At 40.7% G+C, this 12,361-nt stretch overlaps 1 protein-coding gene across 3 annotated transcripts in view; it reads left to right on the top strand.

Annotated features, from left to right (window-relative positions):
• The window catches only part of SEMA5A (semaphorin 5A), a 327,513-nt gene that overhangs the window by 299,070 nt on the left and 16,082 nt on the right, over nucleotides 1–12,361 (top strand). For all 3 annotated transcript variants that reach the window (XM_049823923.1, XM_049823924.1, XM_049823926.1), the window contains exons 18-19: nucleotides 1,202–1,420; nucleotides 10,595–10,765. In XM_049823923.1, coding sequence (XP_049679880.1) covers nucleotides 1,202–1,420; nucleotides 10,595–10,765 — 390 coding nt within the window. The remainder of the gene's footprint in view (nucleotides 1–1,201; nucleotides 1,421–10,594; nucleotides 10,766–12,361) is intronic.

Here is a 12,361-nt window from a genome sequence, read left to right as displayed (position 1 = left end):
TTGATGTACCGTCCACGGGACCTTCTCTCGTCACAACCACTTAGATAAGCGCCTGTGATAGAAGCAGCAGTTTGTGGCCCATCGATCGTAGAGTTCCCAGCGATGCTGGCACTGGGGAAGGTGAACTGCTTTGGCCATGGGAGGAGATCCCAGTAGTGTTGCTGGAGGTGGTTAGTAGCGATGCTTCGAGGTAGTGCTACAGCTCGAGAGTGAGTTCGGTGATGTGCTGAGTACAGTTGAGGGAGTCTTTTTCCATGCAGGACCAAGCCTGAAAGTGACAAAGATACTCGGATTAACCGCAGATTATTAGAGCTTCACCCGGGGCTACAGCCAGGCGTATTGGTTTTATGCTGTGAACAAGACACTGAGAAATAGTGGGCTTCACTCTGCATCGCTGGTTTATCTCATGCCTTTTCTCGGTACTAAACTCACTCAGAAAAGATGCTTTCCGCTTGCCAGGTGGTTACTTTAACTAGGGAGTATTCTGTCGTGTGTGCCTCCAGAAGGCTGACTTCCACAGCTTGTATGTGGTTTAGAACGCTTCAACTCAGCGGAAAATAAACTGGTTTTTACAGTGGCAAAACATTGCTCTTCAGAAAAGGGCAGTCTCACTAGACTTTGTGGAATTACTGCTGTACGTGGTCTAAATTCTAAACCTGACTGCGGTTAGGGTAAGCCCAGTGCCTTGCTTTCTAGGACGCCCGAGTGCCTCCGGGTACAGCAGGCGCTAGCGGAGGCAGGCTGGCTGCTCGGGTGAGCAGAGCCCAGCCTAGGAGCAGGGAGCCGGCGCGGTGAGCGGGCGCAGGCGCCTCAGTCCTCTCCGTTTCCTCTAAAACAGAGGCAGTAATACCTACGCAATGTATCTAGGGATTTTCTGATAATTCCCATGCAACAGAGAGAGAGGTTTTGTCATCCCTAGGTGGAATGAATTGACTTTAGTTCAGTCAGCACAGCCGTAAAGCTTTAACTAAAGAGTCGGATCCGTCCTTGCTGTAGTTCTGTGCAAGTGATTATGAAATTTCTATTATGGAAGAGAGTCTTGAAATGAAACTAGGGTTTGGATTGTGAGACTAAAGGACAAGGCCCTCCTGGCCGTATTACTATTAGAAGCCTAGGAGTAAATTTGAAGAGGAAAAGGTTGGTTTGGAGTGAGATGCTGTTTTAATTCAGTAATGGTTTTTTTCAATCCTTGTTTTATTAGGGTTGTCCGGGGATTTCTTGCGTTCTGGACGATACTCTGCTCATACCATCAATGGTGCCTGGTCACCCTGGTCTCCGTGGTCTCAGTGCAGTCGTGACTGCAGCAGAGGAATACGGAATCGCAAGCGGGTCTGCAGCAACCCCGAGCCCAAGTATGGGGGACTGCCTTGCCTCGGCCCATCTCTAGAGTACCAGGAATGCAACATTTTGCCTTGTCCAGGTAAGAGTCGAATGAAACGAGAGAAGTATGTGAAAATAAAATAACTCATCTTCAAGGCTATATCTTGCAATAGTTGGTTTGTTTTGTCTTTTTTTCTGTTGGTGGGTTTGGTGTTTGGTTTGGTTTTTTAATAAACTTACAGCTCAAATTTGCCTTTATAATATAAGTGGATTTGGGTAAGATTCCCGTGTGATGTCAATCGTTTTATCACCAACAGTATTAATAGCTATGTCTTTTTTCAGTTGTGAGACTTTGACTGTAAAAATATCATTTCAATAAGTAAACTTATAAGAGGGAAAAGTCAAAAGAAATCTGGCAAGACATCAGAAAACAGGCCTAGTCTTTATTTAAACTCAAAATACCATTTTTATCACAGTGATTGCTGGCATTAAATCTGTGCTAGCTTTTGTGTGTAGAGCCTCCAGCAAACAAGGTTCAGAAGTGATCACCAAACTAGATGGTAACTCAAGTAGGCCATAAAGATCGTTCTTGGAATCTTGAGCTTCTCCTTCATTGAAAGTTGTTTTACGATTCTATGAAAAGGATTACAAATAAAATATAGGTCTTCAAGAAACTAGTTTGGGTTATAAATCATTGTTGTATCTTAGACATTTGGGGGAAAAAAAAAAAATCTTGGTTTGTCACCTCTCGCCCCTCATAAAACAGACATCCAAATTCAAAGGCTTTTGAGCTTTGCAGAGGCTTTGTGGAATAAAGAAAGGGGAAAGATATAGGAGAACATATGAAGAAAAGAAAGTGCAATTGGCGTAGGAGGAAAGAATTCAAGGTAAGAAACAATAGAGAGGAAGAAGAAGAATGAATGAGAGACTCCATTCTTTCCAGTATCAACAAGTAAACGTAGAAATAAGCTTTCATACATCTTTCATTGTATTAATTATGTATAACAGTGCTGCATATTTTATTGTTGAAGACTTGGAGCTTTTGGCATTTATTCAAGTGCGGATCTGAAGGATTACTATGGCAATATCCATATTACATATGTATATTACTATAGTAAAACATACATCTGTGCGTGTATTTATCTATGGCTATATATATTTATATGGTTCCAAGTTAAAACTGTGTATATTCATGCATTAGGTCAAAGATTTAGGAGACCGTTGTACTAACGTGTGCCAGCCTCCCCAGGGATGCACGCAGTAGGTGAAGCAAGCTAGAACGCAGCAGCACCTCTTCGGGTCCTCATTCCCTGAAAAGGGCATCCCTCCCTCCAGGAGACGCTGCCTCGGCTTCTTTGAAGCAGGCGAGCGGTGTGGTACTAGCCAACGGCTCTGCTCACAAGCTTTCGGATATCCGACTGAGTTACCACAGTGGAGTAACTGAGGTACCTTCCTTAAATGGGCCCAGAAGATCTACAGAACGGGGCCAGGTTTGCTGTTCATCCCTTGCTGTTGATTCTTAAATTAAGTGCCGTCTTGAATTTTGTTGGAGTTTTTCAAAGTTAAAATAAGTTAAAGGTTTTCAGAAGTGGTATTTTTAATTAGCTCTGCAGCTCGTACGCTGTTATGTTTTTTTGAAGGAAGCTCTTAGAACCAGTAAAACACACAGTTATGCAGATGTAAGTTTGATGCAGAGGCCCTTGTTGTTTATGGGATAGCCAATACCCCAAACTAAAATACATGGAGTTGTAAGGCAGAACTTGAAATTGTGCTTTATATAAAAATTATTCCCTCTTCTGCTGTCTCTGAAGATATTTTTAAAGATCATTTGGTTTAAAGTGTGGTGGGCCTTTCTGAAGCAAGAAGGGGTGTCCTAGTGTATCTAATAACTTTCTTCAGAGACAAGTTTCACTTTTCTTTTTAGTGCAAAGCAAATTTGAATAAAGATGTAGACCTTGAATGAAGTATTTAGATGTATGACAGCCTGCAAGGAATCACAAAGTTCCTCAGCTACAGAACTACTGTTTGCCAGTAATTAAGAAGAAATGTAAGGGGCTAGTCAGTTCCCAGATAAATCTGAAGGGAAAACATTGCAAGCAGTAGATGTAATTGATTATTTTTTTTTCTTTAAGACATGGGAGAGTAAAAAATGATTGCAGAAGAAGGCTTATCCATAAATTAGACCTGATTATAAATTTGTAGAAAGGGAATAAACTTTTATTAGGGAAGCATACTAATGAAAGTCGCAGAAAGTTAAATTGGTGGGTAAACACAAACATCTATTAGGTTGACATTCATGAGACCTCATCAGGAAAGGGGAGACATAAATAATACACGGGTGAAGAGCCTTCGCTCCAGGCCCATGCGTACAAACCTGGCAGACCCCACAGCAGGGGCGCAGAGGAGAGCAGCCAGTAATAAAATGGTTGGAGCAATTTTCAGCCTCCTTGTTAACCACTCTGTGAGGGACTGGATTTCATTTCCTGGGTGCTTATCTTTAGGACAGCTATATAAATTCATTCTTACCCTCTGCATAGTTCATTCTTGCCCAGGTAAATAAGCGAGGTGCAGACAGAAAGGCTAAGGAACGTGAGATTTTGTTCTGACCTCGACCCAAAAGTAATGGCCATAGTACCAGAAATAAAAATGCATCAGAGAAGCATCTGGTGCTTTCTAAGATTTACCTGAGCTCCCTCGGGGGGAGGACAGCTTCACCTGCTCCCTGCTGACACCGAGCCATTTAGTTACGGTCCAGCCCAGTCATCAGCCTTTCAGAAATATTCGGAGGAGGAGGAAGGGGTGAGATGACAGCCGTAAACCTTCCTGCCAGTGCAGACTCCAGTTCTGCTTTGCTCCCTGTTCTGCTAATTGCGGGTGAGATCAACCCCTTACGATGGAAACTGCTGAGAAAGATTAGCGATAGAGAGATATACTGAGCGTGCTTAAGTCATGCTGAAAGTCAATAGGACTTTACGCTTCTAAATCAGTTAATCTGGGCTCGGTGTCATCCTGCAAGTTACTAATTGCTCTGAAGGACTGACACAGTGAAAAAGCCTATGGAGCAATCACCGAGTGTGCAAGGCTCTCTTGTCTGGTTAAGTGCCTTGCAGCATCCCTTTAAATATACTTCTCAATATATTAATAGCTAGTAAGTTATGGTTAAATGTGCTGCAGGATCCCAGAACTTTAAAAAAATACTGAACCCATCTCGAACGTGCCTTCAGCAGCTGCTATTAAATCTTTCTTGAGCCTTCAGAGGAGACAGAAACAGTGACATTTTTCCCACAGCTTGTAGCAAAGTAAATGGTCCACTGACGTGCGGATTGAGAGCAGTCACTGGGCAGATTACTTTTTGTTCATAGTATTTGAAGGCTGAATATATAATAGTAAATTGAACAGTGCCAGAAAATTGCCAGAAATTGCACCCAGGCCTGTATTGTACAAGTTTTGGACTGATCCCTCGTACAATTTTGCCTTCCTAAGTAGCACTCTCCCAAATAATCTGCAGAAGTAGTTTGGGAGCCAGTGTAGGGTAAGGCCTGTTCCCAGTCCTCAGTTTCCCTGTGGCCAAATGGCTTTGAGGGGCAGGAGGATTTGCACTGTTGTCTTGCACTAGCAAATGATGCTTTGGCCCCGTGCCTCAGCTCCTTTTTATGGCTCAGAGGTGCGGTGAATAGAGTTGAGCTGCAAGCACTGAGCAGCCTCAGTAACTGTGGAAAGGACCTGTGGATGCTCACGGACATTTCTGTTTTCTTTGAGTTACTAATATGGGGTCAAAATGAAAAGAAAGGAATCTGTAATCAGACGTATTAGGGTTTTGTTTTCCTTGGGGGCTTGTGAGATATTTACATTGCAGAGAGAAATGGATGGTGAAGGGAAGCATTGTTTGAATGGTAAATTCTGCAAATTTACCAAAATTACAGGAATTTACTAAATGATTTGTTTGCCTGAAAATAATAATAACCAAACGTGAGGAATTCTGTCCTAGTTCACAATATGACACAGCTCTTATTACTGTAGGAAAACACAAGTTTTTCTTCATTCTTGCCTTGTTTTGTTTCTTTTTGCCTTCTCTTTTATTCTTTTGCACAGAGGGACACTTGGCTGATGTGCCTTAATTAGGAGTTCAAAGCATGGCTACATGAGCACCATTGCGTAGCACGAGCTACAGGAGTTCCTGTTCCCTCTTCTCCTCCACGTGTAGTGGTGGATCAGAGGGAAAGGACAGCTGCCGTCTCTTAGATTTGAAATCCTGATACTTCATGACAATATTTGGGGATTTTACTGGTTTCAAATTTGTATTACAGTAGTTTGGTTTGGTTTCATTACAACATTTTAGGCGAGAACTGAATAAATTCATATATCGCTAAATGTGCTAATAACAATAAAGAGTTTCAGATACACAAAACTCCCTGAAAGACTGTATTAGTTATTCATGCATCCTCTAAAGCCAGTTATTGCTTGTTGGGGTTTTTTCGTTATTGCTTTTTTTTTTTCTTCTTTTTTTTTTTTTCTTGCAGTCATACTTGGCCACAAGGAAACAGGGATACATTTAAAGGAACAGAGAAAATTTATCCTGCAGTAACTTCCTAATCGGGGGGAAAAACTTACTGCGATCCAGTCAGGCTTGTCTCTGAGGCTGCCGAAGCCCATCTCTCCACATGCACTGATCTCACTAGGCTGCTTCTGTAGCCAGCGAGGAGAGGGCTGAACTGCCCTTTGGAAGCAACTGTTGCTTTTCTAACTTAAGAGTCTCAGTTACAGGCTTAAACCCGGGTCAATCCTTAGATTTTGTTGTTGTACTTTCCTTAGAAGCATGCATTTGCCTTCTGCGGTTCTGCACTGCACTATGTTGACTATTTTATCCAGCATTGCTTTTATCAAGAAAAGGTATCTGTAGCATCACAGCAACAAGAGTTTGCCTTTGCAAACTATGGTGTAAAAATTGTTCTTTTCCACACTGAAACATGCAGCAATACCCCACAGGATTAGGAAAACGCAGTAGCCTAAGTGATGTGGAGTGGGACGATCCCCAGGTGCCTGGAAGGGAGCAGTACTGTCCTGGGGCTGTAGGCTGCCCAGCACCCAGTGCCCCTGGGTTTAACTTTTACTGGGAACCGCTCCGCCGGCGTTTCTGCGGGTGGAAGGGACTGCTGCCCCTCTCTTTGCGCTCTTTCTTGCACTTACAAAAGACTGACCTCCTAGCATTTTTTATTCTCTTTTGCTACACTTTCAAAAAGATGAATGTGAAAAGTTATAAACCTAAAGGCATACACCAAAAAACCTGAAGATTTTGTCGTTGTTGTTGTTGTTTAAATTTGAAATGAGACCAGACAGTATGTGAAAGAGCCTGCAATCCCATCTGAGTTCTCACAAAAGCAGGTGAGGTCAGCGTGTCTGCCCACGCTTCCTTCCACTTCCTTGTAAAACCCCAAGTGCATGGCAGGGTATTGAGTTTACTGAATTGTCTCTCGGAAAGTCTCCAGTAGCGTGGATGTTTTGTCATGTCCCCAGGAGATCCTGTTTCTGTACACTGTTTCTCCCTAGTACATCCTCTTCCCTATGGCTTTTTTTTTTTTTTTTTATCATTATAGTGAAGAGATATTTATTAACCACAACAGCCAGTAGGCAAAAAGTTGTTTGCTTTGCTATAAAGGAAAGTGCATTGTTTGAGAGCACCCAGCTAGCTGAAGGACGCCTTCTTCCAAAAGGGACCAACCCCAGTAATTGTCAGAAAACATAGAGACTCTTCATAGCTTTCACTGTGGAACTGCTTTAACGACTTCCTTTTGTCCAACAGCTCTACAAAACCGTTATGTAAAGAAACTGTAGTGACTGGAACTTTCCTTGCAGCTGTGTATTTTTCCTCCTATAAGAAGCAGAAATAACATAAAGGACTCCATGACAAAAGGAAAAAAAAAAACAACCCAGATGGTGCTGTGTGGCTAAGCAACTTTAAAGAAAGATGAAAGAAACCACAGAGCTCTCTTTAGGTCTTGTAAAAACTCAAGCAGTAAATACCCACTTCTTTGATCTTATTTAACCATGATGATGCTTTATCATCCTCTGTTGCTGAGAAAGAAGAGTTCTGGGGACAAAGAAAAGAGGCAGTTATGATAGTCCTTGAAAGGCCTAGAGATTTAGGATGGCAGCCTGTCAGTAAATAGTCGCTAAGAAGAACTTATAATTACACTGTCCAGCTCAGCCTTGATTTAATCTAACATTTTCTCTTGTATTACGTCTGTCCTTTCCCATCTTCCTCAGACCCACTTCTCCCTTTACATCCGAAGCCCTATAGTACAGCCGTCATCACTGCAGTTGTGGCGCACGGTGACGTTCCTGGATGTCACATCGGTCTCTGCGTTCTCGGCCACCTATAGATAGATGGCAGATGGCAGTTTCAAATGCATGCGCATTTGTAATTTTCATTCTGGTCAGTTGAAAACTAAGTAGAAAGCGTTGGGGGTCTCCATTCCAGTGAACAAGCCCCGGGTAACGTTTGCAGACAATTTATTTCTTGTCTAGGCAATCTCAGGCTGTCATTCTGTTTCATGGAGGTTCACAACACTGCAGCAGGAATGCCTCTGATTATTCATTTGAGCTAGACAAGGTTGGTTTTAAATTAAAAAAAAAAAAAAAAAAAAGAAAGAAAAAAAGGGAATATCTGAAAGGTAAAGCCTTAATATCACATGAAATAAATAGCTTAGGTAACAGCTTTTATTTGACATATATTTTATTTTTTTTATAAAAAAAGGCAAGTTCTGAATAAAAGATACCATGTCCTGAAATTGTTATAAAATTGCATAGTATGTTCCACCTGCACTGAAGACAAATGACGTGTGGCTTTCTTAGCTATGAGCTTGCATAATACTACATTAAAAGAGTCATCTCAGGCAAAAAGACATATTTGTTTTCCAGTGACTATATGAATAAGAGAACAAGTCAAGCGCTCTACTGAGATGCAGTATTTATTTATGGTAGGTGGTATAAAACTCTCTCATACATCTGTATAGCTAGATGATTTGGCTGATAAATATATCCCGGAAAAAATGTAGCGATCATTGAATTCCTTAATAATGGAAATAATTTATTTAAATGACATACTAGGAATACAGTCCCAGATTCCACGAATCCTGCCTGTCCAATCAGGGTGTTCAGAGGCCAGATACATTACTTGCAAAAGTTTTTACAACTGTTGTTCTTAGCAAGGAAGTGCCAACTCCATGCTTTCCTGATTCATAGCGTAACGTTGCGAACGATACAGAGAATAAAATGTTAGATATTCCACAACTTCACTTACAGGATTAGTGTAATAGCCTTAGGTATGCACTAGTGAATTACCTGTTTGATTAGCAGTTGAGAACCTGAGGGAATGCTGTATCTGAAATTACATTCAAAAATGCACGTATAGGTTTTAATGTCAAAATAACCACATCCTTCTCGCTCATTTTCTCACTGTTGCAGCTTTTACATAGAAATCATTCTACTCGACTCACCAAGTGCATTTGTGGTATACAATGCTACCAAAACAAAAAGAGGGGTTTTTTTAGTGTTTTATATCTCCATCTAAGAGAGAATTTAAATGCAAATACTGCAGATATTTTCAATATAAGTTAATTTTTTTCAGATTTGGAACCTCTTCTTTTTTGGTAGGAGATAATTATGGAATAGCATTTCAATAAACCAGTGGAAACTTGTTTACTCTTTGAAAGGCTGTTTGATTAATTGAACAGAAAGGATCAAAAGGACTCATTGTGAAATGCTAGATGAATGTTTTGGAGACTTCAGTGACAATCAATTGTTTCAATAAACCATGAAGTAACATCTTACAAGAAATGTCTTAAATGAGCACTTTGTTAAAATCGTGTAGAGAAAATGTGTGCTTACCTAGTATTTTTAAAAGTAGACAATAATGAGTTTCTATCTTGTGTGGTAAAATGCTCACTGCTGCTGTGAGTGATGGGAGAAAAAATAGGCAAAACTTCTGCTCAGTTTAGGGCCCTGTCGTAAACCAAAACTTTACTGGCACGTTGCCTTTATTATACTGAGGGTCTCATCTATTAGAGTCAGTTGAATTACACACTATTTCTTTTAATCAGTTGCAGACATGGTAAATCATTTCCTTGCTTAAGTATTAAGAAAGCAAGTGATAACACTTTAAATAGAGGTTTGAAAATAAATTAATTTTTTGTAGGATATGAGAATTTTAAAAGTTTAGGGGTTTGTTGCTTTTTTTCCAAAAAAAACCCCAAACAAAAAACTGGAAGAGAAATGAACAAAACACTGAGATTCTTTGCAGAGGGAATGCTGTCCCTGGGAGATGTACATCTGACTTTGTCATGTGGCTGCAGATAGGAAGCCTTTGGCAGATGGGCTGCAATATGGCCTTAAATGCCAGAAATACATCCTGGAGCAGGAGCTTTAAGAACGGAGGCGGCAAAGGAGCCAGTCCGGTGCAGGCAGTGAGGTGAACTTTCATCAGACGCCTCTCTAGTGGCCATGTGTCAAAAACCATCTGACAAATGGGTCTCCCGTGAAATCCAGCCTACCTTTCAGAGGAACCTTGTGAAAACTTGGACTGGAGAACAGTTTGACATACTCGAATTAGTAAATACTAATGGGGGGGGGGGGAATTAAATTCATTCTTCAACAACCTGTGTTTGAAACTTTAAGTGGCAACTGCTTTTGGTCATTCGTCTGTTGCTTTTTTGAACTACTGCCATTGTTCTGCTGTTGGCATCTGTGCTAGAGCTGCGTGAAGGTTGTAACGTTATATCGGCCCATCAAACCGTACAGCTGTGTTAGATCAACTGAAATGGGTTGCAGAGTTAAGGCAATCTTACCTGGGTTGCAAAACAAAATCTGGATTCCTCCGTCTCTCTGCTGATATTATTGGGCTAAGTTTTATTTTATGAATAAAAAATTGCTTTGAGCATACAATACTTCTGCTAAACAAACTTTGGTGTTTTATTTCCTCACAGGTGAGAAAAGAAAAAGAGTTTTGGCCTTAAAGATATTATGGTACCCACTGAAAGTGTCTTATATGGATGAGTAACTTTGTTAGGCTTCCCAGTACACCAGGGGCTTTTAAAATATGCAAATTAGATTGCATTGTGGTAAGATTAAATTTGTGGGCCTATGTTCAGTGGCACCTAAAAACGTCCAATAATTTCAGTAGGCCGTGAATTAGATCCACAGAATATGAGAAAGATGGGTCGGATTATGTCACGTAACACATTAACTTGGAACAATATGACGTTTTGTGTCTTCTCAGTGGACGGAGGCTGGTCTTGTTGGTCATCTTGGTCAAAGTGCTCGGCCACTTGTGGAGGAGGGCATTACATGAGAACCCGCTCCTGCACAAACCCAGCGCCAGCCTACGGAGGAGATATCTGCCTCGGACTGCACACTGAAGAAGCGCTCTGCAACACGCAGCCCTGTCCAGGTACGGCCCGTCGGCCCACGCAGCTTTGTTGTTTACGTGCCACAGAGCAAGGCACTCACAGTCGGACAACATAATGCTCCTTGATCTGTTAGGTAGGAGCAAATCATTTCTCTCCCTTATTAAGTGCACACTCAGCTCTTACGTGCTACAATCACAGTAAATCAAGTAATAGCAGGATATAGCCTACGGGACACCACGTCCTCCCTCCTCCTTTAAAAATTAAAATTTAAGTTACCAGGTTCTGGGTCTGGATAAACTAAAATTGTACAATATTTTAAGTGGAGCATGCAAACGGCCTGGAAGACTTTTAGTAACAGTATCACAAAGAAGTGCATTTGTTATAACGCTAAACATTCACAGCAGGCAAATTGCTGAGGTTAATATTCAATGTGTATTATCACAAGGTCCTTCAAGTAGATAATGTTTTCCCTGATTTCATATAAAACACGGAGCAAACTTTAATGCTCTTTGTAAAATACCTTCTTCAACTTCGGATGTTAAGGAGCAGAGACTTCATCTTTTTAAATGACTGTGGAGTACTTAGTAAATGAAACGTCTCAGCACTCTTCCTAGCTGTGTATTAGGGATCATGACTTTTTCTGTAACTTTGACTCTGCCTTTTGACCCACATTAAAGGAAAACTCATTTTCTTTGTGAAATTTAAGTGAGAAGTAGAGAGTAAAACCACATAAAAGCAGATAAAATCATTAGTGAAAAGCCAGTTGGAGGATTTGTTTTCTTATACTGCTGATTAATGGATTAGAGGCAGCAGCAAAAGGAAATAAGCAGCACTGATGCCACACTGTATTACTTGCTTCACTTAGAGCTCCTAGACTTCATAGCAAAAGTTTTCTGCTCATATGATGAGGCTGTGCATGTGAAGGCACAAGGCCCATGAGTTTCAATTTATGGATCCCTACCCTATTACCTGTGCTGAACTACAATTTAAGTTAATTTCCTTTTCCAGGCACTGCATGTCTTGCAGCAGAATAGAAGTACCTCCTTTGTCAAAATTAAAGCAGATGCAACACTCTGTATTGTGTTTTTAAAAAAACCCAAACATAGAAATCAGTTGATGATTTGATTTTTCAAGACAAATAGTGTACATTTGTACGTAGACATTACATAGCTGCCTTGGGATCCTTAAGGCATCTTTAAAAGGTCAGAACTGGCGTGTTCATTGTGCTAGTATTGTAGCTATTTCTCTTGTTGTGCATTTGTTTTGTACCACCATTTTTCTAGAAATGCCAGTTTGCAAACATTTCTAAATAATCTTTTCATCTTATTTTAACCTCCTTGTTACCCAAATTTTGGAGTAGACGGGGAGTGAAGGAGGAGGTCAGTTTCATTTTGGTTCAAGAAATTGAAAACCTTTATAAAGCAATAAAATTTCGGAGGTGTATTCCTCACATTCTGTGATGTTTTATTAGTATTTCAATCTCACTGAAAATTTGCCATAGGTTTTTCAGACACCACCATCATCAACTAGCTGTAAGAATGGCCCCTGCCTCATGTTTACAATGTAGATTTCAAAACTTTTTTTTTTTTTTTTACTGCTCTTACTTCACACTGGGCTGAGACAAAAATATCTGCAGT

This window comes from Accipiter gentilis, chromosome 20, assembly GCF_929443795.1.
Source record: "Accipiter gentilis chromosome 20, bAccGen1.1, whole genome shotgun sequence".
Classification (NCBI taxonomy): Eukaryota; Metazoa; Chordata; class Aves; order Accipitriformes; family Accipitridae; genus Astur; species Astur gentilis.
This window is presented reverse-complemented; position numbering and strand designations above follow the sequence as displayed.